This window comes from Thunnus maccoyii, chromosome 21, assembly GCF_910596095.1.
Source record: "Thunnus maccoyii chromosome 21, fThuMac1.1, whole genome shotgun sequence".
NCBI lineage: Eukaryota > Metazoa > Chordata > Actinopteri > Scombriformes > Scombridae > Thunnus > Thunnus maccoyii.
Genome location: NC_056553.1, coordinates 13358303 through 13386149, shown reverse-complemented (window position 1 = coordinate 13386149; position 27847 = coordinate 13358303). Strand labels below are relative to the sequence as shown.

The 27847-nt window shown below is 39.5% G+C and overlaps 2 protein-coding genes across 5 annotated transcripts; one reads left to right on the top strand and one right to left on the bottom strand.

Moving 5' to 3' along the window:
* Positions 1-395: 395 nt before the first annotated feature.
* Positions 396-12212, bottom strand: sgk3 (serum/glucocorticoid regulated kinase family member 3). 2 transcript variants are annotated; one of them, XM_042399919.1, is made up of 17 exons: positions 11932-12212; positions 7171-7353; positions 6923-7006; positions 6742-6814; positions 6434-6509; positions 6131-6206; positions 5741-5790; positions 5527-5584; positions 5107-5190; positions 4887-5018; positions 4109-4221; positions 3430-3466; positions 2940-3026; positions 2562-2657; positions 2294-2449; positions 1968-2057; positions 396-1298 (listed from the first exon to the last, which is right to left on the bottom strand). In XM_042399919.1, exons 2-17 carry the CDS (start codon positions 7246-7248, stop codon positions 1128-1130), a joined length of 1461 nt encoding a protein of 486 aa, XP_042255853.1. In that variant the 5' UTR covers positions 7249-7353; positions 11932-12212; the 3' UTR covers positions 396-1127. The 2 variants fall into 2 exon arrangements, with proteins under 2 accessions (XP_042255853.1, XP_042255854.1); XM_042399920.1 differs by having other exon boundaries at positions 11937-12212.
* A 2095-nt stretch (positions 12213-14307) lies between these two features.
* Positions 14308-26945, top strand: mybl1 (v-myb avian myeloblastosis viral oncogene homolog-like 1). 3 transcript variants are annotated; one of them, XM_042399987.1, is made up of 16 exons: positions 14308-15295; positions 18059-18158; positions 18410-18481; positions 18748-18840; positions 19643-19863; positions 19954-20155; positions 20248-20322; positions 20621-20731; positions 21543-21782; positions 21873-22265; positions 22397-22536; positions 22687-22801; positions 22920-23036; positions 23214-23318; positions 23562-23753; positions 23963-26945. In XM_042399987.1, the coding sequence occupies exons 1-16, from the start codon at positions 15273-15275 to the stop codon at positions 24086-24088; spliced, it is 2325 nt and encodes a 774-aa protein (XP_042255921.1). In that variant the 5' UTR covers positions 14308-15272; the 3' UTR covers positions 24089-26945. The 3 variants fall into 3 exon arrangements, with proteins under 3 accessions (XP_042255921.1, XP_042255922.1, XP_042255923.1); XM_042399988.1 differs by having other exon boundaries at positions 14309-15295; positions 21891-22265; XM_042399989.1 differs by lacking the exon at positions 20621-20731 and having other exon boundaries at positions 14309-15295.
* The last annotated feature ends 902 nt before the right edge of the window (positions 26946-27847 follow it).

Genomic DNA, 27847 nt, shown 5'->3' with positions numbered 1-27847 from the left:
TTATATATTTTGCTGATAATGCAGAACGTTTACTTATAACAGAGTATTTTTGCACTGTAGTAGTGATACTTTTACTTAAAGATCCCCTCCAGACATGTTTTACGGTATACTGTATAAAAAATCCCTAAAATGACATCTACTCCTCCCTCTTTGAACAGTTCAGAATCTATAAATTTGCAAATATTTTTCTATTTCATTTCGTTGAACACAAGATGGCTTCAAGTTTTTACATCACACCATGACACACTTGTGTCAGTGGCATACTGGACCATGATTGGCTCCCAACTAGCTGTGATGTCATAAATCAAGTATAATAGGTACACCTGTTAAACTCATGATTTTCAGTGAGCAGAGAAACTTTCCACTCACTACAAAACACACAGAAACTCACAGACTATATTTCTTTTTTTTATTATTAATGTGCAGGAGTATAGGCCTAATTAACTGCCAGGCGAAGCAAAGCATTGTGGATTTCTATTATTTGACATTAAGAATAAATGTGTTAAGGCAGAGAACAGCAAAAAAAAAAATTAACAAATAATCCAATAAAAAAAAACAATTCACTCAGTATCTGCAAAGACAAACTGAAAAGTAACTGAAGTTTTTTTTTTTTGTTTGTTTTTTTACAAATGTGACCTATAAACCAGCTTTATTCAGCGGTATCTCAAGTAATCCCTATTTCCAGCTTAGTTACCATTAATATGATACATAAGGTTTTTTTTTTACAGTAATTACATGGACAAACGTGCCTCCATCTGACAGTCAAATGGTGTTATATTAAGTCCAGTGGACTGTTCAAGTTTTTCAGAAAACTGCTTCTTGATTTCATTTAAGGGAGAAAATTAAGGCTTTATAATGGCTCACTTTAGAAACCACCAGGAATTACATTAATAGAGAATGGCTGTCCATAATTCTTAAAATATCATCTGTTATGTATATATATTTATATAAATACAAATTGGTAAAAAATAAAGACTTTTCTGGCAAACAATCAGTTTTAAGTGCTGTTTCTTGTCAGCTGCTTGCTTTGGCTTTGTAGAACAAGTTCATCCATGGTATAAATTTATTCCCTTTAGTCAAAAGAAGTTATGAAGGTTAAGGCAATTCAAGACCTCGTTGGGAATGTTTCATAGGAAAGAGTCATCAGATGGCGGGGCGTAAGAGAAGCCCACAAAGGCATCATCGGCCTCCATTACACTGGCGTTGACTATGGAATGTTCTTGAGACCAACAGATGGAGTTGGGGACCATCTCATCCGTAAACTCAGGATCGAAGTTTGAGATATCAGAGAAAGAGCTCTGTAAAAAACATGGTGGAAAAGGAAACATTAACATATGTCTTATTACCATTCTTTATGTGTTAGCAAATACTAGACACAATGCATGTTTTTCAGTAAAAGGAACTTAATTTGATGACATAAAATACAATCATGGAAGTTATAGCACTTATCTGGGTGCAACAATATGCAACAATTAAACTACAAGTACATGTAAAACAATTAAAACATTAAAAACAAAAGGTGTTAGCCAAAAATCAACAAACGCAAGACTAAAAATAGAAAACTCTAAAACATTACATGAAGTTAAGCCAATAAAAATGCATTTTATGAGGTGGGTTCAAAGAGGGTACTTAATTAGACAACCTCCACTGTTAATTAGAAACACCTGTGCAAAAAATACAATAGCCCTGCAATAAATCCCCCCTTTAAGAGGCCACTAATGGACCTCTTTCACAGCATACATTTTGACTCGTCAGAGTAGAAAAAGCACAGGTGTTACTAATAACATTAATAACAACTCCATTTTATTCAAGTGCCCTAAAGCTATGAGAGAGTGACAAAGAGCCAGCATCCACAGATGCTTTCTTTGTTAAAATGGTGTATGCAAGTGTTGAGTGCAGACGTCAAAAAGCAAGTCACTATAAAACACCTCTAAAGTTCTGATTAATGGGCAAGACAAAATATTTACCACATGAGGCAAAAATGGGGGCGGGATCTTCTTCTGTTCAAGGTCATCCCAGTTGATGGAGGAGAAGAAGTTGTGTGCTTTGATCTCACTCTGAAAATAAAAACGAAGTATAAATATCAACAAAAATATAACTTTGGATTCATAGAAAGTACTTTAAACTGCATTTTGAGTATGAAAGGTGCTTTATAAATAAAGTTTATTATCATTTTTAAAGTTTATATAAGATATCTGCAACAGTGTGATGGTGAGTACACCATGTCCACTAGAGGGAGCCCACAAATTGGGAAGTCCGCTGTATAGTATCTTTATGATATAAGTTCACTCACAAAGTCATTCCTGGACCCGAGTCTGTGTGTGCCATCTTTCTCCAGCAGGCCTTGGAGGAGAGACCAGGCTGTGCTGGACGCACCAGGACGCATCGCCAGCGGCTTATGGAGGATGTTGTCATACATCTCATGTGTGTCCCTGCTGTAGAATGGTGGCTAGGAAATGAAAAAAGACGTAGTGGGTGTGACAGTACAATGAGGTGCTTTAATATTTGCCACCAAAACACATTTCTATATGTGGGTTATGAGGCTCAAAGTAAAAACTCACCAGGCCGAAGAGCATTTCATACAGCACTGAACCCAGACACCACCAGTCTACTGTGTTATCATATGGCTGCTTCCTCAGGACCTCTGGAGCTAAGTACTGGTAAGAAGAAGCAAACAACATTAAAATAGACCAACTAAATGTATATCAACTACTATTTTTGTTCAAAAAAAGCCTCTGGAAAATGTGACTCATAAACCTACAGTAGATATACAGCATAATGGCCCCAAAAAGGGTACAGTCATTCTTTCAAAATCATTAACTACACAAAATTACCAAAAGTCTGTTAATAATTATTACTTTTTGACACTGAGGGTGAGGCTTCATTGTTCAACCCTGGCACACAATTAGCAGTAAGTTTCCAACTCAATGCTGCCGTACCTCAGGTGTTCCACAGAACGTAGTGGTGGTATCTGTCTGTGAAATGCCTTCCTTGCACAATCCAAAGTCCGTCAAAACGATATGCCCCTTTAAAGAAAGGACACAGGGACGTTTTTAGACAACATGTGCCACACAAGCAGCTCATTATCCCCCGGACTGAGGATTCTATTGTTGCCCAGGAATGTTGGCTGCAGTGTAGCTCAGTCAGTCCCATTCATCGCACCCTCACTTTCTCTATAAGGCTAGGCAGGAAAATCATTAGTAAGACCTAATCCAATCACATGCATTCTGTACAGCCCAGACTGGAAATGACACTGGTGGTGGAAATATGGCTGGAAAAGGATGACATTTTGTAGTTCTGTACATGTAATATTAAACATAGTGAAAATTGGTTCCAGTCCCATCCAGGTATAGAGTATTTACTGTAAATGTTGTTAAGCTGATGTTAACTGGACAGCAGTGAGTTTGATTGAAAAACAGGAATGCTTACTTCATGGTCAAGAAGGATATTTTCTGGCTTCAAGTCTCTGTAAGAAATGAACATGAAGATAGTTTAGAAATCAATTATTATCCTAAATATCATATCATAAAATATGTTAAAGTAAATTCATCTTCAAGTTTAGATGTATAAGTTTATAGCAACCGGTTAAATTTTCTAGATTTCAGCTATCTGGTTAATTGACAAGACATATTTTACTTTACAGCATGTGTTCAATTAAAGGTGTCAGTAAGCTCCAAACAAACTATGGCGGGGAGCCCGACCACGTCTGAAGGAAAGTGTTTTTATAGCTGTTCCAAACACCCCTATTCAAAGGCAAACAGCCTGCCATCATAGAGAAGGGCAAGACATGATGATTGTTCAAGTGGGAATAACATTGTGCACTTTCTGACAATCTTTCCTCAAATGTGTTTGTAGTGTTGCATTTATACATATGAAAAATGATGAGAACTTGTGTGAAAAGGGTAAAAGGAGAGTCTGGCCAATCACTGTGTCAAGAGGGCATGCTTTTCAGGTTAATGGTTTCAGAAAGTTACTGAATTTGTCAGACGCGGCCCCTGAATTCCGATATCAGACAGGTGTTGGGGTAAGGGGTTCAAACGCTGTTCGACCATCTGACAAGAACTTTGGTTGAATCATATTGACAAATTAAAGGCCTCCCTCAACATACCTGTAAACAATGTTGAGCGAGTGCAGATATCCCAGTGCACTTGCCATTTCAGCAATATAGAATTTTGCCCTGGGCTCTGGAAAGGTCCGCTCTTTTTGAAGATGGAAGAAAAGCTGAAATGAAAAGGTTCCACTCGATTATTGGGATGTATTAATATTACTCGGCAGAGACATTATAGGAGCATGCTGTATCACTTCAAAGCCATTATAACCATTATATCACAAAGATATCGCTGAATTAAAAAAAACCTAATGAGCCATGATGATTGGAAAGCTTTACACAGCTGTTAATATTTTCACAATGCCTTAATATCTTTAATTAAATACAATACGCCTTTGTCTGAAAATGCTTTTTTTATCTTAATACTGGAGTACATTGACTGGAAAATGAAAATACTGATCTGATTTCATTTATATCCAACAGGTTTTTGTAGTCATCATGTTCAGAAGGGCAAGAGGCAGATTAACTTGGGCACAGATTGTACTTAGTCACTCTAACACAGTCAGTCACACATGGCGGCTTTAAAAAGGCTGATCACATTTGAAGGAGGTCAACAGAGGAAGTCACACTCCAAGCTGTTCCTTATTCTTGGTAACACTGTGATCTCTGATAAGAATTTCACACGTGGAAGTGTGTTGACTAGTGACAGTACAGCTCTGAGGAATGCCATTAAAGTCGTTAAAAACTAATTTCCTGAATTACTGCCATCCTCAGCTTTTCTTGACTTTGTGACTCATTTCTGTGTGAGCGCATTATTCACAAAGCTGAAACAACTCACTTCTCCTCCATTGATGAAGTCCAAGACGAAGTATAACTTGTCTGTGGTCTGAAAGGAGTAATGAAGCCCGACCAGAAAAGGGTGTTTCACATTCTTCAGCAGCACGTTGCGTTCTGCCATGATGTGTTTTTGCTAATTTGAAGGAGGAGTAATTTAGTAGGAGAACAATAGATTAAATAAACATGGCTGACATATGGATCACATCCGACTGTAAAGTTACCTCTTTTCTGTTGAGAATGACCTTTTTCTGTAGGACCTTGACTGCGTAATACTTAGCGTCATGTTTCCGTTTGGCAAGGAAGACCTGCATCACAAGGAAGAAACAGCATGTGGAACATTGCATCAACAGTGTAAACCAGTATAACTCCCAATCTGATTCTCACTTCTTATATGGAAAGACCGACAGAGCAGAACTAAAACTCAGTGCTACCCCAAAAGAAAAACAACACACAAACATTTCAAAAGTAGCACATAAAAAGTTGAGTTATGAATGAAACTGCTTTCCATGTGATGACACTACTGCATTAACGACAATATTTTATCTAAATACATCCATAAATTTGGTTTGTTCTCCTGTAAATTATCACTCTGAGATAAACAGAAACCAAATGTATCTTCCAGTATTGCATTGTTCACATACCTTCCCAAAACTCCCTTTTCCTATGACTTTTAGAAAGTCAAAGTCTGTGGGCTTGGCACTGAAACAGAAATTATGACATTCATTTCACTAATGTAAAAATGTACTGTATGTCATTACACAACTCCAAAGTGTGAAATGGCTATTAAAGGCAAAGAGAAAGGCAGCCCACTTGGTGCTATAACATTAGATTTTCTTAAAAGTGTATGAAACATACTGTGGATTTCCAGAGGGTCCCAGGTTAATGTTTCTCGAGGTAGAGTTACTCTGTTAAACAGAAGAAGAAATATTATCTAGAGTAGCTGCTAAGATGTAACCAAAGGCTAAAACAGAGACACACACTCAACACTGAGTCACTGCCAAGGACAGTTCTTGGATCCGAGAATTCACTCCTTTATCTGTGCTCCAAGAACAACCTAAGGGAGTTTGTTTACAATCTTTTTTTTATTTTGAGTATACATAGACAATCAGTGGCTAACCTGTACTATCTCTTGACAATCCCAAGCAACAACTGACAAGACATAGTCTTATTTTGGGGTTAGCAACATATAAAACAACAAAAAACAGTAAATGAATCAAAACTGGAATAAGTTGATCGGTTACTTACTTTATCATCTTCATCCTCAGATGCATCTGAAAAGTTTTGCATTTTGTCCATCAGTAGAAAAGCCCTCACATCTGGACTGTAAAGTTAAAGAGGGACCAAGCAGTTACATAAGAGAAGTTCAACAGCAGTACACATGACAAAGCAGAACTCTCCATCTTTTTAATCTCATTTATGTCAAGTGTAAACCATGGCGAATCAAATTGTATCTTATTAGAACGGTGGATTCAGATAACTGAAACCATCCGTCTTAATACAGGCAGTGATGTAATGTAATGTAATGACAGTGAGAAGCCCGACACTTACTGGTTGCAAAGCTGAGGATGAGACACAAGTCGCTTGATGAACTCATGCAGCCCTGCTCTTCTTTGCCTGATGAACTCTACCGGATGGATGCATACGGTTTTGATTTTATCAAATAAAAAAAACATGTATCAAGAAAAACATTGCTGTAAATCAAAAGTTCCAGCGTTCCACCAGGATATTAGGATTGACAGTATTCAACATCTGGAACTGGGCTTTTATCTGAATATATGTGTTGGATTATGCTGTGAAGAATATTTTAAGCATATTTACATCACATAACCTAACATGAGCCACGTGGGAACACTTACCGGGGTCAAAATTATCCCCAAATATCCTTTTGGCAGGAATTTTCAAGTTCATTGATGGAAACTGTTTCCTTAACTGCGTTAAAAGATATGAGAGCAAAATTAAAAAAAGACGTCATCAAAGACTCGTGAACAGAACAGAAATATGTTAATATGTTGTAAAAATCAAAATGACATCACTCACTGTGTTGTAAAGTTTATCGAACTCTGCGTATCGCCTGAAGACAAACCATTCCTGCTGTCCAACATTGACTATCACTTTGTAAACCTACAAAGAGGCAGGAAGAACATGTGTTGCATTAACATACGTTTGAGCTCATTTCACAGCAACATAACATTTTTAAGCGTTCAGTTTTTGACAACCAAACAGTTTGAAGAATTATTGCTGCTCAAAAATGCTAATTCAACAACAAGCAGAATTTTTGCACGTACTGTGTATCGCTTTTTCTTGTCCCTCTGCTCGTTGTGGCAGGGTATGCTAACACTGGGGTGACTGGATTGCTCGTCCATCTTGGGGGGCTGTCGGCGTTCAAAGGCGCAAGGTTATAAAGTAATGGATCCTCCAGGGATGAGACTTCAAGTATACAACAGGCCCATCCTCAGTCTGGGCCACTGCTACAGAGGAGAAAAGAGAACAGACCGCTCTGTTATCCAGGAAGTGAAACTGGTGTCATGCTCTCAAAACATTTCTGTCCACAGTGACTATGTTGTTTACACCTAACAAGATACATGTTTGTTCCCAACTACAGCTACATCAATGTTTTTTTTATTGATTAATTTGATTGTTCGGTAATCTTTTGAAAGGTATTTCCTGGTGTAGTAACATTGCCTCTTGATTTTTAATTAAACAATGCTGCCTTTTTCTTTGGTCTGTCTGAGCTACAAGGACTGATGTCACTAGTCCTGGTGCTGTTGCTATATGTATATTTCTAAAATATATACTTATTTCCCCCGTCAAAAATATATTTTTGAACAGTTATTTGTCGCTACCTTCAACTGAAACCCCTTTACTTTAAATGTCCTTAACAGCAGTACAAGTTATTTATAATTTGTTGTTACTGTTTTATTAGTATCACTTTCAACATAATTTAATGTTGCATGTTGGTCTAAATACTCTTGCAGATGTGTTTTTACACCTGTTTGTCAATGCTTACTAACAAATTTGGGCAAAAATGTCAACAATTAGTGAGGTTTTTTTGCTGTTAAAGGCATTTCTGTTGCAACCTTGACCATGGGTTCTGTAGCTCTTGTGTTTATTCTTGTGTAGCAAGAGTGCACAAGCAACAACAGGAGGGTCAGTGAGCTGCAACATGACAGCAGGTGGGCTCCCTCCCCCTCAGAAGCCAGTTAACTCACTCCTTCCTCTGAGCGCGAACATCCCATCCTCCCTCTCATCTGACTGTTGATTATGAAAAAAAAAAAACTCACTACAGCACATAATAGTCAATTACTCTCTAGATCGACTTTTTGTTTTACTACTTATGATGTAATCTTTACCACTCACATGAGAATCAAGAGTCTCTGTCTGCGCAGCCTCGTCCGTCGGCGCACACCCTCTCTAATATGTCAACGCACACAAGCCCACGCTCTTACACACCTGCTGGGACTGTGACATTCTGGCTTGTTTCAGTCAGTGGAAAGGTATTTTTAAATAACCTTCCATGGGTCTTTGAAGCTTGAGTTACACAATGGGTTTAGAATAAGACCCCCAGAGTTGTAATTCCCCCACAATTTTATAGAGGGAAATAAATCTCACTGCTGTGGTGTAATAGACTCCTTCCCCTGACAACTGTAGTAACACAAGTTCAAGATCTTAGTTCTCCGATGGTGAGGGAGGCGAACTCCATCTCCTGTATTCATTGATGATTAAACTGAGGGCTTGATGTTAAACTATTTTGTGCAGGGTCAACACTAAAATCTGTGTAATCAGACTAGGTCACACACAGCGGGGGATATCTCTTTTCCTTCACTGTGAGTTATGTCACGTCTGTTTCTTTTTGCAACAAAGCTCTTTGTTTGCTGATCTGACTTTGTCCATTGTCTGATGTTGGTGAGGTCAGCCTCGTTTGTTCAGTAGTTTTTGTCTTTCTATCCACAATCGTTGCTCCTCTCACCCTTGTTTGCTCACCACACACAGAAAAACCTGCTTTTGGTTAACTTTCTCCGTCTGCGTATTGATCCTGAACGCATCCTGACAGGATATCTCATTCTGCTCACGTTGGGGGGGGTGGGGGGGGTGGGGGGACAGCAAAAGAACGGGCCCTCTTTAAAATGCATGTGTGCAGTCAGAGGGACCTTCATGCCCTCTTCATCACTAACCCTTCTTTCTCTTTTGTTCCTGCATAAAACTTTCTTTTAATTTCACCATATCTCACTATTATTTAGACAAACCGCAAAGAGAAGCATGCATCATTTTCCTCTTTCACAATTTGTTTTTATTCCTATGCTTAAACTATTTAGACTTTGGTTTTTGATTTTTATTATTTTCATTTCTCTTTTCTGATTCTAGTGTCAAAAATTGTCAAAAAGTGCTCATCACAATTTCTCCGACTCCAAAGTGACATCTTAAATTGTTTTGTTTTGTCTGATCAACCGTCTAAAACCCAAAGATATTCAGTTTAAAATGATATAAAACAGATTTTTAAAGAACGATCTTCACGTTTGAGAAGCTAGAAGCAGAGAAAGCATGAAGATACAGAAACGATTAAATCTAAACAGTTGCAAATGAATTTTCTTTCACTTATAATATGAGCTCTAGTTGAAACCGGATCTTAAAGACACTATCATTGTGAGAAATCAACACCAAATACATGTAGATGATACATTTGAGCCACAACAACCCAGTTTGCCTCACCTACCAGCCACTCTGGTGGGAAACAGTCACACATTCTTTTGTGTTTTGTGCAACTCGTGGCTGGTAAAACAAAAATTGCAGGCAACCTCCCTGAGCTGCCTCACATCTGTGCCTGTTTTCATGGTTAACTGACTCTGGGTAGCTGGGTAGGCCCCGCTTTTTAACATTCCAGAGAGATTTTTGTTCACGGGGGGAATAACCTATAACTGTCTGGTAAAACTTCGATTTTCAGCTGACACTGCTACTGCGTTCATATGGTATGCTGCTGCAGCTCACCACACCCACTAACAGACCTTGTCAAGTTTATAGTAAGGATTGAAAACAAAGGCTCGGAGGGCACGACAAGTGTGAAAAGGAACAAGATTCATGTTAAATAAGCACATCCCCTCGCCGCAGTTGAAGCGCAGCATGCCCCGCATTCACGCCACAACATGAATTAACTTGTGCTGACAGGCACAAATATGCCGGGGCTACTACAGGGGGATCAAAAATAGAATTCTTCCTGCTTAGCTCAAACACACATCCTCGCCTGTGGATATCCTATGAGGATGTTGACCATATTTTCTTTTCTGTGCGTGTGTGTGTGTGTGTGTGTGTCTGTTTGTGTGTGTGTCACTTCACAAGAAAACAAAGCAGAAGTCACCCTAGAAATGGTAAATGCGATGTGAAAGCTCAATCAGCCATGCATTCACTGATAAACAGCAACATGGAGCCACACAAACTGAAATGTTTAGAGAAGAAAAACTACACAAAGACCTGTTGTGATCATATTCAGTGTATGAACCAGAAGACTATTTCAGAAAAAATGTCAATTATAAGCTTTATTATGACCAGGTACTTGTACAAATTCACTTTTTAAAATCTGTTTAGGGTTTATTCAAAATGTTTACAGTTTGACAATACACCTGTAAAGTTTGGACAAATGTAAATGATATCTGTAAGCGTGGGATACATCTGAAGAACATAAACTTTATTCCAGTTTAGATATATCGTCTCATTAAAATGCAACAGAGGCGACCTCATTCTGATTGAGGAAGTGCAGCTGGAGAAGTGTGAGGGGCTTGAACTCAGTCAACCCCTGTACGTGCAATCGACCTCAGCATCTGGACAAATTCCTGACTTAACCTGACCGTCCAGACAGCTCATGGTCTGCAAACTGTGGCTCCCACTTCCTTTTACAAACAGGTCTGAATCAGCAAGCGTGCAGACTAAATGACATGTAGAAAGACATGCACATCAGGTCTACATGCGAGATTTGAACTAATGTACGGATGGTGTTTTTAAACCCCCACAACACAGTTATCACAGATGTAGTGCTCTCACATTATGTGTAAACCAAATCTATCTAACCATCTTTAATAACTTGAAACCTTGTCTTGTTATACAAAACATGTTCTTCAAAGCCACCTGTTACATCAGGGAACCAGCTGTGAACCTCATCAACTCATAACAAACATAAAGTAAGGAGATTTCCAGATAACAGAGTTGAAATATAGTCGGTAGAAAGGATAATGAGGAGGATTATCATGCAAAGCATCCTTCTTGTCACTGCAAATTTGTTAATACCCATCACAGGAGGAAAAATATTCACAAGCACATCATCCAACTAAGAAAGGGGTTGCATGCCACTGGCAACACCACACAGCATATCAACATGCAAGGTGGGGACTCATTTTGATAGCCTCTGATGTCTGACGCATAATTTAAACAGTGCAAAGTACAATTATATGACATTTCCACAGAAACAGAGCACTAAAAATGCCTTGCCTACTCCTCTCTGAATTTGGCTGAGCAATTTGGCAAGCTTTTAAATACTTCTCACCTGAGGCTGCATGTGTACTAACACAGGTACAACTTTTTAAAAATCTCAGCACAGATCACGTGTATTACAGGAAAAAAAGCAAACCTTCTCCAGCCGAGGAGAGGAGGAGAAAAAAAGGAGCCAGAGAAGGGAGGAGCTGAATATACACAAATACACAGACACACACACGAAATGAAAGGTTTTACATGCTCTTACAGGCTCCCGTGTGTAATACAAAGTATAAACAGCACTGTAAAAGCTCATAATTGTACATTTCTCAGCCTATCATGTATGCTAAACAGCAAAGTAGCTGTTTATGCTATTTAGCATCGGTTAAGCCTCTGTTAGTCTTTTTTTTTCAGTCGAAAAAAGTTCTTGTTATGCAATAGCAGTAACTCAACTATTACTTACATACAACGTTATGTTACCCTAAATGATACTAGTGCCTATGTTAAGTAGATATTATTCAACAGCTAGGCAATGCTACGTTAGCAAAACGAAAACAAGTTAACGTTTTAGTGACATGAACATCACGTACCTTACAGTGTTTTCATGCGGTGTTCATCTGTTTTCTTAGTTCCAGCCGGGGATATTTCGCTCGCTTACGCCACTTAAACTGTCACTTAACCCAACATTTATCTCGTGTTTAGTCGTGACAAAAAAAACCCCAAAGCCCCTCAAGCTGAAGGTATAGTTTCTGACTACCTATAGTCGTCTGTCAGGTCCGAGAAGGAGGAAACATCAGTGTTTCCTGGCCGTAAAAAGTTCCAATGAAATTTGTCACGGGACGCAATATTTTGTTTTCCTAGTATGGCGAAGTCATGACCCGCCCTACTCTATCTCTAATTGGCTGAGACTGATGTTCTTTCTCTTAACTTTACCAATCTTATTCTTCATGCTTAAACCCAACCAATCCAACCAAAGAAAGCAACGAGTTTTAGCCAATCAGAGGCAGAGGAGGGCGGGTCATGATATCGCCGTCCTAGGAAAAAAAAAATTGGTGTACTGATAAAGCGATGCAGAGTACACATTGAAGTTCCGGTACTACAGGTTTAAATAAAACCAGGGAAATGGGACTTCTTAATAATCGTTAATACTGGATTAACCCGTTTAGGTGCCCTGGGCCACGAAATAGGCGTTAGGACCCTATTAACAACTCTATATGTATTCTGTTCTGTAAATAATGATAAAAACCAATTTGGAATAATGAAAGAAAAAAAAACGAAACAAAAAAAGCTATTTCTGCAGGCAATTTTAGAAAATAATACAATATAGCTGACATTTTTTGATGTCAAAATGTAACATCTGTGTCCCTACCATGCTAATATGATTATTCATTAAATTATTTTTAGACATGTTTTAAACGTACAAAGTGTGTTATGTATTTTCAGTTCTTCTTTACAACTCTTCAATAAATTCACCCCTTAAACTGACATACATTGATATACTACATTTGTTTTGATATGTTTGAAGAGCTACCAAGTCTTTGATAATTAGTTTTGCTTACAGTTCTTATGGCTGTTTTTTAAAAACCACATCTCTCTGTATCTTCTGTGGCCTGCATATCCTGTCACCTCAAAGTAAACACATTAAAGGACAGGTTCACAATTTTTCAAGTCTGTGTTAAAACAAAAGTAAGGGGCCCAAATTTTTTCTTGCCATAATCATTTCTCTTTTTTATACTGGCCATTAGAAGATCCCTTCATAATGTGCTTAAAATGTAAGTCCTCCTTCTGTGAAAAAATGTATTTAAAAGTTTATCTGAAGCTAATATGAAGCTTCAGCCATCCAAATTAGTCAAATCATATCTTTCAATGTTACAGTCTTTTTAGCGCCAAAGTCTCTCTTTTTGTTACTATACTTCCACTGTAGTACAACAAGGAAACACAAATAGGGAATTTTATACTAAAAACACTGTAAATATGGCAGATATCCACTTGATATGACTAACTCAGACTGCTGAAGCCTCATAAAAGCTTCAGATAAACTTTAAATGCATTTTTGCACAAAATGCATTATTTCCAAAGTGACAGCTTTCATGCTGTTATTTTTGGACGCATAATGAGTCATTTCCGGTCATCTTGTGGTTTCCTGGCTAACTTCACATATCTACTCTGTCTTACACTCACACTCAAGAATGACAACATGTTAGACGTCAAACAGTTAAACAGTGTCACCTACAGGTAGAAAGGAGGGACATGCCTATTAGGTATCCATAAAATCATACACATCCTAATTCTATATGGAGGAACAATAGATTTCTGGCCCATAATCGCCAGAAAAATAGATTAATGGAAAAAGATCAAGGAGTAATAGAAAAATAATCGATATCTCATAAATATGACTGTGTAAAAATGATGATACACTAATTATGCAACATAAATTCATAACTGTGAATTATAATATCTCAGAATCATGATACAGTTTACAACATACATAGTGAAATGCGTCTATTTCATACTATTACATTCTATTTCAAGGTCATCATTTTGAATAAATGTTTCCGAGTAAGTAGCTGTCAAAATCCATACAGACGCATTGCACCACTTACCCCATCCATCAAGAGTATGTCCCAAGTAGACCTACACGATTGGAACTGATGAGCACATATGATATTATGACCAATTAAAATTCATAGTGAAATCTGCAGAAATGTGATCCAACTCATTTTCATGTTAAATACTATATTTATAGCTTTATATGCATAGTGAGGATGCAAAAGTTACGTCCACAAGGTGTCAGCAAAACACAGTTTAAAGTAGCTGCAGTGTGTGCTGTGGATATACAATTGCTGCCTGTCAAAGTGAAAGGAAATGTTTATCTATGCATCTATATGTTTATCAGAGTTTTCTGCAAATATTCTGCATCAAAGTGGAACGAATCTCAAGTCCTACAACCATCATAATTCCTTGCAGGAAACCACAATTTTGAGTTCGCGATTAATTGACCTTACATTGTGAAACAACAGCAATAGGTGGCATAAACACTGCTGTCTTGCACTCCAATAAAGACTTGCCCTATTGCATAAAAATGGGCTATATTCATTCAAGTAGAGCTGTCAGCTTCTAGGAATACGTTTGGTTACACATGAACACAAAATTACTCTCAGCACTGTGTAAGAGGATAAAAGTGGAGTCACTGAAGGCTAGTAGTGATATTTTCATCGCGCTTGTCACCAGTGAAATTAATTATGTGGTTGGGAAGCCCCCTGAAACTCCATCAAGGGCCCCTGAAAGTCCCCGCACCCCACTTTGAGCCACCACCGCCTTCATGAAAAGACCCATTCTCCAGAAAGGTGACAGCACAGTCGTCTTACTTAATTCCCGCCTCCTCGCGTTGTCGCCCAATCAAACAAAACCACATCCCACTTTTAGCCAATCACACGCGAGCCTCTCCTCCAACTGTTTGACCAATCGGTTTCGAGTATCGACTCCTTTTTTTTTAAGAGCCATATTTCTGACCAATCAGGGGCGAGGCCGCCTGCGCAGAGGGCTGGGCGCGAGAATCGGCGGGATGGACAAAAATCATAACGCCAAATGGAAATAAGATGAGTGAGATAGAAGCACTCGGACTGCGAGTAATGAAAGTAATATGTCCGTCTTTTTAGGTTAATATCGGCGTTTTATCTTGTGTTTTTGTCCTGTAAAAGTCTTAAAGGAGGACGGAGCACCGCGTTTCTCTGGAAAGATGTTATCGACCATGAACGCGGCTTTTACAGAGACAGCGTAATATTATGAACTGTACATTAAGTTAGCTCGCTGGCTAACGTTAGCCGAATGACAACGATTTCTATGGATAAACATCTATTAATGTGGGATTTTACAGAGCTGCCAAACACAGGTTCGTCGCTGAAAAGGTTCAATCATCCTACCGACTGTCATGGACAACGTGAAATCACGCAGGTGGGTGCCAACAATAATACAGTGTTGTTTCATTATCCAGGTCGCTAGGATCTGTTTGTCACCTTCACCGGTGTCTCTGTGCACCTTTATTTAAGCTGGGTGTTGCTACGGTGTCCTGAAAATGAAACGTAAAAAGCCACGCTGCTTTAAGTTTCATTTTTGACAGCATTATGCAACTTGCATTGCACCTGCACCTGCACAGACACACTGTAACGAGCTCCACCTGCATTGTTAATGACTGCTAGTTAATGGAGAGTGCCTTATGCATACATAGTAACTGATGGTTAATAACCGACCTCTCACAGTTGCCTTAAAAGTAACGTTAGTCTGGATAGTGTAAAATGTGGATATTATTTTAAGATGAGAGTTATATCTAGTATGTTTTTAACGTGTTTTTTTTTTTAAATATTGTTGGAATAATTTAGACTGCTATGTATGGGAGGCGCGCAGCTCATTGTCAAAGAGTAGTTATGTAACAGTAGCATCCTTGAAAGTGACAGGTCAGTCAGCTTAATTGTAGCATATAAAACCTTTTTACAAGTTAGATTCTGTTTGTCTGGATGAGGACACAAAACCGATAAAAAGCTACAAAATGAGATGTTTTGAATGAAATGTTTTGCTCATATTGGTGTTAAATGTTTTGCTCATATTGGAAACTTGCATAGCCTAAAGTCATTCTTTGTTTTTCAAAAAGTACCCAAGAGACAGAAAGTTGTGTGTGTTTGTGCTTAGACATGACAAGTTAAATTTATTTTCCTGTTTAATTATAGTGACCAAAGCAGGCAGAGCATTGGCATCCAAAAACAGCTGGTTGCATAAAACTAAGAATATTTGCATTCAAGTGTTGTCATGTGTCATAATTATTCATGTTAAAAACAGACAATTATTGCTGAAACGATTATTGATTAATTGATTGGCTCACCAACATAATTTTAATTGCTAATTTTGACTATTGATTGATCATTTTAGTAGTTTATCAAGCAAAAATGCCATTCATTTGCTGGTTCCAGTTGCTCATATATGAGGATTTGATGTTTTTCTTTGATTTTTATCATCATAAATTTAACACCTTTAGGTTTTTAGACTGTTGGTCGGACAAAACAAGCATTTTGAAGGTTCAGCCTTAGGCTGTGGGAAATTGTGATGGGCATTTTTTCACTATTTTCTGACATTTTATAGACTAAAGTAAACAATTTATTGAAAAAAAACAATCAACAATGAAAATAATTTTTGGTTGCAGCCTTACTGATGATTCTGATCATATAAAACTCTAAAAACACAAACAAGGCAATTATGTAACTTCAGCTATGTGTTATCACCACCATGAACCGCCTCCTTGTGTTCACATCTGGGGAAAGATGGGTGGGATTTTGCAATTAGACCAGCTCAGGATTTGATGCAGGGCGCGCACATCCTGTATCTTGCAATATCCTCTTAACTGTTTATGAAAATGCAGGAAACTCTGACGATGAATGTTTGATACTACTGATACTCCGGTTGTTCATTTTACAACTTTTGAAACACATTTTAATATCATATTTGTATTATATTAAGGTAAATAATGTGTTAAATAAAATGTGAAGGAGTTATATAAGCCTGCCTGTTTTTTGAAACTTTTTGAACAACTGGACCGTTAGGGCTCTGCCATTCCCTTGACCACACCCCAGCGCACCGCCTCCTCCATCAAAAATGACACACACACACACTCACACACTCACACACCTCTGGAGGTGAAAGAGCCTGTTGATGTGGGATTGCCCCTTTCCTTCGGCCCCCATTATGCCCCTCCTTCCTGTTCAGCCATAGGTCCAGACTCACTTCCACACTTCTTTTTGCTCCAGTGAGGGAATCAGGCCACACCAAAATTCAAGTGCCATGTTCAAGTTTCCACACTGAAGTAAACCTTTCACTCCACATTCTGACACGAGACCTGGAGGAAAGCACTGTTTTCCCCTTGTGTCAGTGTGTATGATTGTAAAGGTCTTCTGTATGGTAATGGATCTTGGTAATGGCTAACTTAATTTCTACTCCATTTATTAAAGTCTGCTCCACTACCACAAAGAAAGTGTTGCCCAGCAGCAGCAGCAAGTATTATGGGAACACAGAAGTACAGAACTACCTGCCAACGTCTTGTGTCAGACTCAGAGGAGAGGAATTTTGTGTTGTTGTATGCTGGCATGTATGCAAGTTGCTTCTCTCTTACTTTTTTTTATTCTGACAAGGTTTGTCAAAAATTCTGGCTCTAAATAAGGCCAGTGACAGTTTAGTTGTACTCATACAGTGTTATTATATACTCGTATTTAGACCACCCCAGTGATCCTTACCTGTTTCCATTCAATCTATCAATTACTGGTCACTGGTGATTAGTCTTCAGTTGCCACATCTTTGTCCAAACTTCTTTTAGCCTGCAATACAGCAAGGAATGAGTCAACCTGGTTTAAAGAAATCTACTAAAAGCTGAGCTTTGTGTAACCTCTTGCACCTTTCCCCTGGGAGCTTGTGCAATGACAGGATATCCTTTACAAGTGGAGAGACTTACATGTATGCATTTGCATAAGTTTGACTATCCAAAATGTATTAGGTACTGATAGGTACTAAGATACTGATACAGGAGCCAGTATTAGCAACTTCCATGCAATGCCATACTCATATCACATATCACGTCCTGCTTACAGTCATTGACCTTATAAAGAAATTTTGGCTCCATTAATAAAACCTGCTCTTCTTTTACTCCTTTTCCACATTTGTCCTGTGTACTTTTAGCAATGATGAGGATGAAGAGCTACACTCCACAGATCCAGAGAGTAAAGAGAAGAGCAAAGACAAAAAAGTGCTGTGCAAAGTGAAGTGGTCCCGTGATGAGGTAAGTTTATCAGAAGTACGAGGGAGGTCTGGACTGTAGGGGGGGTTTTGCAGGTTATTTGGCAGAGTGAGATGGGGACTTTCTGCTGCATGAGATTTTTATTTTTATCTTTGCAAATAAGACGGCGTTTTCCACACGTTTTAGTGGAGTCACTGCTGTTATTTTATTCAATTGTACAATTAAATAGGACAGTATGGTAATGTAGATGAAGGAATAGTGTCTTTACTCACTCTGTTTCTATTTGTTTTAAGGATGAAAAGCTGAAAAAGCTTGTGGAACAGCATGGAACTGACTCCTGGAAATTAATAGCAAACTATTTTCTAGTAAGTATATAATGTGATGTGCCTGCATTGTGTAACAAAAACAAATTTTGTTAAGTGCTTTATGGCATTGGTCCATCTCTTTCCATTTTAACAGTTTATAACTATACACACCATTCAGTAAATTAACATCGTTCCAATGTTTTTAACAGTGATAGTCATGCATTCAGTGACTGGACTGATTCATTTACAGCTGTCAGGAGAAGGTGTAACTGTGAGGTAGTGGTGTGGTGTAATGAGGTGTTGAGCTTTGTGCTGCTCTGTCACAGGGGAGGACAGATGGCCAGTGTCAGCACCGCTGGCAGAAGGTACTCAACCCAGAGCTGGTGAAAGGACCCTGGACAAAAGAAGAGGATCAAAAGGTAAGAGGAGCCGGGAGTGTCCTGTTCTAGACAGAAAGAGGGATGACAAAATAGTTAAATGATAGGGGAGACAGAAGGAGGCCGTGAGGAGTGTCGAGAATAGTTTAGTCTAAGTGCAAGAATACAAACACAAATGCCACAATATGCAATGTGTCTTTTACCACCAAGCTAACAGGGCTGTGCACAGGCGCCAGCTTATTTCCCGCCGAAAACTTTCTTTGCCTTAGCTTCTTTTTTTTTTCTTTTTCTTTTTGCTAAATAAATGCTCCACTACATCATCCCTAATAAAACACAGACTTTACACGTCACTCGTGTAGAGCCGAGCCCTTCTTTGTACACAGTAGAGCTCTAATATCAGCCCAAGCTCTAAGATGAATAATGCATCCCTTACATGGATCAGGATTCTTCAAGAATGTTAAGAATGGTGTCTCATTCCTCCAAAACCTTGGCATCATATCAGAAACACAAACCTACAATATCAATAATAGCCTGGGTTGCCAACAACGACGTCACAACATTTTTCAACTGTGACAGAAACAGCCAAACAAGCTCTGCTGCTGCTGCAGTGAGAGCTTTCCAAACACCAGAGCTGCTGTTGGCTATAAATAAGAAAAAGAAGGAAGACAGTTTGTCTCTTTATAAAGCTTGTAATTTGGAGAATGCAATATGGGCCCCATCGTACATAAAATGAAAGATGACAGAGAGCATTATAGGAAGATGCAGCAATGTTTAAATGATAATTTTCTGATTAAGGAATCAAAACTATGTCTTATATATATTTCTTCTGATGGTGTTTGTGCAGGTTATTGACCTGGTTCACAAGTATGGCCCCAAGCGCTGGTCGGTTATCGCAAAGCACCTCCAGGGAAGAATTGGGAAGCAGTGCCGTGAACGGTGGCACAACCACCTTAACCCAGAAGTAAAGAAATCTTCATGGACTCAGGAAGAGGATCGAATCATCTATGAGGCCCACAAACGACTGGGCAACCGCTGGGCAGAGATCTCCAAGCTCCTTCCTGGACGGTAATATCATCTCACACATACTGTATCTATTTCCAGTTTGAGCATTGAAACAGGCAATTTGCTTAAAATGGCTGATCCTCTTCTCAACAGGACTGACAACTCCATCAAGAACCACTGGAACTCCACCATGAGGAGGAAGGTGGAGCACGAGGGCTACCTACAAGATGGCTGCAAGACTTTCACTTCCTCTCAAACCGGAGGGAAGAGACGCCATCACAGACAGTGTCCTCCAACACCAACAGAGCCCCAGCACTGTGACCGCAGCCCCCTGCCCATGACGGGACCCAACCAGGTCTACTTTCTTTCTGGTCTAAATACTGTTTTGATTTCTTCTATTTGTTGTCTTTATTGATTTGAACTTAAATGTGATTCTCTGTGATTCAGATGGGGGGATATAATTATGATCCTCACAGTAGACACATGATGGACAGTCTCTCTGATAGTTCAGGCTTCATACCGGTGAGTCTTTGTATGATTCTGTGCATGCTACTGAAAATCACTTGCCACATCTTTATTTTCTAGACTTTCTATGATTTTCTTTGTGATCGCTAACTCTGGACTTCAAATCAAATACTTGAATGTCCCGTTATTTTCACCTAACATTCAATAACAGATATAAGGGGGTAAATCTCAAATGCTCCCATAGTATTTTATGTGTAAATCTGTTGTTTTTTGTGTCTTTTTCTCCTGTTTTTCTTAACTTCTTCCTTTCCTCCTTTCCTCTCAACCTCTCCTCCCTGACGTTTGTTTATTTCAGCCATCCTGCCTGGATGATCCCGACAGAGAGCAAAGAATTAAGGAGCTTGAGCTGCTGCTTATGTCAGCAGAAAATGAAGTCCAACGACAAGTGCAGTGCAGAGGTCCATGTGTAAGAACACACTCCAAATGTGTGTTAGCAATCTTAGTCAGCATAGCCTGCGTGTGTTTGTAGCTTACATACACTGTAAAAGGGTCATTTTAATATTAAAAATATTATTTAACCGAGCTTTGAGTCTTGAAATGAAATCAAAGTCAGAATCTTATGAATTTTCTCGAACCAGGTGTTATTCTTTAGGCCTTAATATCACTTGATTTAAAAAAAAATACTGACACTTGTTTCAAGAAAATTCCCAAATCCCATCTGCTTGGTGAATTTTTTTCCTTACTTTAAGGAAAAGAAGATTTCAAGACATTGCGCAATGGACTTTTTGCAGTGTATCCATGTGAAAACAAGAATGGCGCACATGTATGCGTGCCTGTAGCCTGATTTGCTGTAGTGTTGCTATAGTAACTAGCTTCCCATCGCTACTCATTCAGACTGGCCTGAAGCTGTGCTTGGTAGCCGCCCTACCCCCCTCCCCTCCGCCCCCCATTACCATCATTACCAAACATGAACCCGCTCTGTCATCCCCTCCAGTCTTCACACCCCCATGCTCCGCCAACAGTTTGTTTTTGAAACAAGCGCACTCTCCTCTGTCTCTCCTGTTCCTGTTCTGTCCCTCCCTTGCACTGTTTTCACATTTCATTCACTCCATTCATGTAATACCTCATTCTTCACAGTCAGTGATGTAATATTGAATGATTGAGTGGTCAAGATTGGGCTGATTTGTTGCAGTATCACATATCAATTCAAAACACACACAAATTTAGAATAATTTTCCTGCACCGCCTGATCAGATTCTCTCACTCCTGCCCTTCAGAACTTGGAGCAGTACTCGGCCTGGTCGGACAGTGTGTCAGATGACACGTTGACCACGAGTAGCAGCAGCCTGGAGGAGCAGGCGGAAAGGAGGCCCTGGAGGGGCCCTGAGATCCCCCGGGGACCTCCAGCACAACTTCCTGTCTCGCCCAGCAAGTTCCTGGCCGTAGAGGCGAGCACTGTGCTCTCCACCCTGCAGACCATACCGGAATTTGCAGAGACCATGGAGCTCATTGACTCAGTAAGTAACACAAAGAGCACAACAGAGAACTAAAATATCTCAGTATGAATTTGTTGAAATAGTCCTGAATGTATTAAAGATCTACTGCAGATGTGTTTTGCTCTGCAGGACCCTGTGGCATGGAGCGATGTGGCCAGCTTTGACTTGTCAGAGGCAGCGACACCACCCAGGCACAACCAGGCAGGCTACACCTCTCTCCTGCAAGAGAGGACGATTGACAATTCGATGGGCTTCATAGTCAACACTCCAACCGCCATCTCAGGCTGTGACAAGAACTGTGATCCGCTTGGTATGGGCCCTGTCACCTCCCTGACGCCCATCAACTCATCCAAACCCACCCAGGCATCTATTGGGAGGAGGAGGAGAAGAGAGAGGGGGGAACCATCTCCTTTGTGCGACAGGACCTGCTCCTCCTTTTTGGAAAATGTCTCAAATTCGCCCAAGAAAACGCCCACAAAGTCACTGCCATTCACTCCATCACGAGTAAATGAAATCTGTTTTCTTTTCTTCACACATCACAGCCCTCCTCCCCTCGTCTGATTGCATTATTACAGAGTAGATATACTGAGGTTGCTCTGGTCGTGTGGCTGACATGACTTGTCTGTTTTCCCCAGTTCTGCAATATATCAGGGGCAGAGCATCTGAATTTGGATAACCCAGCCCTCACCTCGACTCCTGTGTGCGCCCAAAGATGTCTCCTCAATACGCCGCTTCACAAAGAAACCACACCCAAGCACCAGAAAGAGAACGATGGGTAAATAAATATAAATAAACAGGGGAAAAAAGGCAATAAAGATACATACAGATCCCAAGAGAAGAGCTCAATCATGATATGCATTGAGGAAATTTTCCATCTGATTGTTAAGACAAGATTAATTAAAAACATTTTTTTTCAATTTTCCAGTTCCAGGACTCCTAAATTCCATAAAACTGTCATGATTCCAACCCCGAGGACACCGACTCCCTTCAAAAACGCTTTGGCTGCCCAGGAGAAAATGCACGGGCCACTAAAGATGGAGGTAAGTGTCTGCACACTGTATGCTTTTCATTCATCTGTATTTATAATAAACGTTCTTCACAAACAGTATACGCAGTCACCTGTCCTTGTGGTGATACTAGTCTCTTTGTGTTTTTCAGCCGCAGCCTTTGGCATTTCTAGAGGAGGACATTCGAGAAGTTCTGAAGCAGGAGACTGGAGCAGACATCTTCAACAGAACAGACTTCCAGCCAGACTACAGAGCATGGAAACATAATGTATGTGTAGCATTAGGATGCAAATCGTCCATTACAACCAACTTACTAACCTGCTCTGTTATCTGAAGAAGCAAATACTTACTGATACACAAATTTTAGAATTTTAATGAGTTAAATGGTAGTACTGATGGAACTAGAGCATTTACTATTATTCATATCGTGGCCCTTTGATTTCAGATGGATGGTCCAGCTCGAAAAGTGCGCAAGTCTCTTGTGCTTGACCCCTGGGGGAAAGACTGCCTCAGTGTCCAACTCTTCCAAGAGCAGCTCAACAACGCACAAGTAAGTCACTCCGAGGACACTTGATAAGAAAGCTTACCCAGGGGATCAGTAAGTCTTATCTTGACCCAGTGACTACTACTGATATGCACTTGATTATAGGCAGGTAGAGCAGCCCAGTAGCTATCAATAGTGAAGTATCTGGCATTGCCGAAAAAGCATGCATACTCATGCAACATCATTACTTAAATTGTCAATCTACTACGACATCATAAGCTCCTCCATTCACTAAACATCATATTGCAGGTGCCAGATGATAGTCTACTGACGAGCTCCTCTCTGATCACCCCAACCCCTGAGCAAGAGGAGTGTAGCCGCCCTTTGACTTCTGGGGCAGAGGAGCCCCCTTTAGTCCCCGTGCATCCCCATCGCTTCACTAGCCCCAGGGTGAAGAAGCTCCCTGCCTCCCACAAAGCACCAAAACACGCCATTGTACAGGTATGTTGAAACCAAACCAACCCTGCATAAAATGTTTTCTAGTCCTTAGGAAGTATGCTCATGGTTTTCATTTACCTTTTATTAAATAATAAAGGGTAAAATATGTAAATGAGAATGTACAGTGAGTAGATAAGTGTTGTTGTGACCAGTGTTGTACTGCGTAAGAAAGGGTGCATTACCATTGGTAACCTTTGGTCGCTTCTCCGCAGGTGAGTGAGTGGGAAGCAGTGGTTTATGGGAAGACAGAGGACCAGCTGATCATGACAGAACAGGCCCGTCAGTACCTGAACCCTTACCCATCATCTGGCTCTACCTCAAGGGCCCTTGTGCTTTAAAGCCGTCCCCCTCACTGCACAGGCAACACTACACCTGCCCAACAACTAAAAAACCTCCACTGAATCTTGTAAGAGACAATCCAGTGAAGACGAAGTGTTTTCTTTTCTTTCAAAGCAGAAATGCACTGCCAAGGACGTGCACAAAAAAAGGCATGGCTGCTCGTATTGTTTTCAACACGTTTCTAGGTCACTGCCCAAGTAGTTTCTTGTTTAAAGGCGTTCTCTCTTTGGCCTATATTTTCTTACGAACACACACAAAACCTGGCTACATGTGCAGTTTTGTACAGATATGAAGAGGCTAGATTTTTTTTCCTGCACTAGTCAGTAATGTTGAAACAACCTGCACATACAGTATAGGCTGTAGAAATAGAGTGTTTATTACTAGCAGTGGCTGCTTCCGAGTTTTATATTGTTAATATATTGTTTAAATGACAAGAAAAACATTTTATGATGTAACGCATTGTGTACATACATTGTGTATCTCCTCTAGCTCGTTTTTGCTAAACTGCCCCATTGCTGTTATCAGATAAAAAAAACAAACACGTACATGCACACAAGAATTTGTATTGTACTTTTAAAATGGGTTTTAATGGACTAAAGGGTCATGACACACACAGACACACGCATGCGCGTTAATCACCGCTTTCAAATTAGAGAAAAATGCAGCTGCGTGGTTTTTTTTTTTTTGAGACAGCGGTGTTACATTGCTGAGAATCCATGGTGATGTGAAGTTTTTTGAGGATGGAAATACAGTAGGAAGCTGTCAGTATTGCACTACTGAGTTGATTTTGCTGCTGAGAAAGGAGCAGTGTTTTTAAGGGCAAACTGGATAGCACTTGCGATGGTATCTTTTTTTTTTCTTTTCTTTTTTTTTGTAACAACACAACGTTTCCTTTCCAAGGCCATAGTGTCCGTCGAGACATCGGTTGAATGTATTTCATTGCAATGTACATGTGTAAGAACCTCAAAAGATAGAAGGGTACCTTAATGTTTATTTCTGTTTGTTTTATTTATTATCTGACTGCTCTAAAGCCTAGATATTAATATAAATCGGACACCATGAGTTTTTTTTTTTTTTAAAGAAGTTTAACTTTGCTGACAAAACAGCCTAAAAACCCTCACTTTCTCTAAAGCAGTTCTCTCTCTGTGATAAAAAATGAATGGTCACCATTGCTTCGGTCAGGCGTTTCACGGTTGGTACTGACCAGAGTTTTCATATCAACAGTGTTCTACAACAAGCATATTGGTCGAGAAGGATTTACTTTTTATATGAAGGCTGTAGGTTTTTATTTATTTAATGTCTACTAATTTATTTATTTCTAAAAAAAAAACATTTTAAGAGGAATTATTGAAGAATTTTATTGTCTTTTCTCTTTCAAAATCAGGATTGGGCTACCATTCATTCAGTTTCATTACTCCAAGTTAGAAGAACATGCACTGCCACTAATTTAACATGTTAATCTCTCTTTTTTTTTTTTTTCCCTCACCAGGCAAGATCTAGCAAATAATCATTGTGTAGTTGTATCTGTGATCTTGTAACAAATAGGTTTTTAGGACTTTTTTTTTTTTTTTTTTCCTTTTTTATTCAGATGTTCTCTAATTAGCTAGCAGGACGCCATCTCCGACCTCTAATCATAGACAAATTGCACTTTTTTACTCATCATTTAATTTTAAATGTGTGTTTGTTCATTCTGATGATGTAGCTCTTGTCCTTATTTTTATTTTGTTTTTTTTGTTTGTGTGTTAGATGGATGTCTCAGTTTGTTTTTTTTTCTTTTAATTGAATGCTGACGTTAAGATCATGCTGCTTGATTTTTTAATATTTTTATCCTGCTTTGCTGCAGAAATGTGTACTTAAATACACTACATCAAAGCCTTTGCAGCTAACATTTTTTAAAAAAAAAAGAGAACTCCGGGCAAAAACACAGCTAATCCTTTACAATCAGAGACCGTCCTATTATAAGAAGGTCTAAATTTGATCACTGCAGGACCCAAAGTTGTGACTCAACAAGCTTGTACCCTGCTGAAATGCCCCTTGAGCAAAACCACAACCCCCTACCTGCTCACTCATCATTTAACACCTTACATAAGAACAAAATGCTTAAAATGTAATGTAAAAACGCACAAATTTGAGTGTGATGTTGAAGAAATGTACCACACTGTGCTTCCATGTTAACAGGCTGACTCATGACACTTGTTTTTTTTTTTTAACCATCTTGACACAAACACTCTGTAATCTACTATATCTCGGACCGGTGAGGCAACACTACAGCTATAAATGGTCTTCTTTGTATTATTGGCATTAGTGGATCCAGTATTAGTAATAATCTGGATTATCCAGCATTAAGCATTTGAGTGAGACTAAGAAGGGAATCTTGTCAGGGAGATCAAGTGGAAAGATCAGGAGTATACAGCACACAACTCTAAAACAGAAAGTAAACTAACATCAACATATTTGTATTTTAAAATCTGGTGGCTGAGATGTGTCTAATCTGTATATATTTGTGTTTATATGTTGTATGTTTGTTGGTTTGATTTGTGTTTGTACATTCCATTTGTGAGTCCAAGTTAATATATTTGTACGTTAACAACACTTGGCCATGTAACATCATAGGTTTTGAGGGAATTAAGTACATATACATGATAGAAGCAGCTGTCATACTACTGTAGTTATGCATGAGCAACACACATAATGCTGGACTCTGCTTTAATTTATATGGTGAATCACAGATGTAACACTCACACAGTATTTTGTAGCATTTGAAATCATAACCAAGGTACCATAGAAATCCTGCCGACTGTCTTGTAACCGTGTACTTAATTTGGAAAAATAAATGCCTTTGTTGCATGACATGAACTTCCTGTGTCTATGTTTTTTTTTCCATGTTTTTGAAATTGATGGGAGCCTTCTTTCTCTGCCAGCTGCCCCTGCTACAAATTAGTATACGTTACATGGCGTTTCCCACGTAATAAAGATTTCTGGTGATCCTTTAGTTTTTCTGACATGTTCACAGCAGGCATAGCAACATCTTGAGCTCTTGCCAACAAGTGATTCCTTGAGAGCTTTTTTTTCTTCTTTGGGGGTAAAAACAGAAAGTCAGATCCTTCACATATAACCGTAATCGTCCTCAGGTGGATGTGGCAGGTGAACTGGGGAGGCCCCGGGGTTCGACTGACACTGATTGAGTGGTTTTAAGTGGAATCTCCTTGTCATGTGTGTATGTATATGTTGGGATGCCGTCAACTTGGCCTGGGGTCCAAGGGACACGAGCCCCCTCCACCAGAACAAGAGGCCTCTCCACAGGGTCAGCTGCTGGCCCTAAAGGGGCCCACTCACCCATGACTTAATGCCCCCGGGCTCCTTTGTCCTCGGGGCTGTTGGTTTTACAGACCCATTCACTCAATTGCCCACCAAATGAGGGAGGCAAAGGACGTGACGACTTGCCTTATGCTTAAGGAGCAGCAGCGCACATGCATACAAAACAATGCGCGCATAAACACACAGGCGCTGCATGCACGCCATGTCCACTTAATCAATCTGTCTCTCTTCTCTGTCGTTCTCGTACAAGAGGGTCTTTTGTTCTTGCGTGACCCACACTAAGAGTTGAAAGATGTCAGAGACCTTTTTCCCTCTTAATTGGTTATTGGCAGCAGCCCTTCCACCTTATGGTTCCTGCATGTATTTAAGGGAAACAATCCTTAAAGTGACTTACTGACACGTAGACACAAATCCGCTACAGACTAGACTTATTACACAGC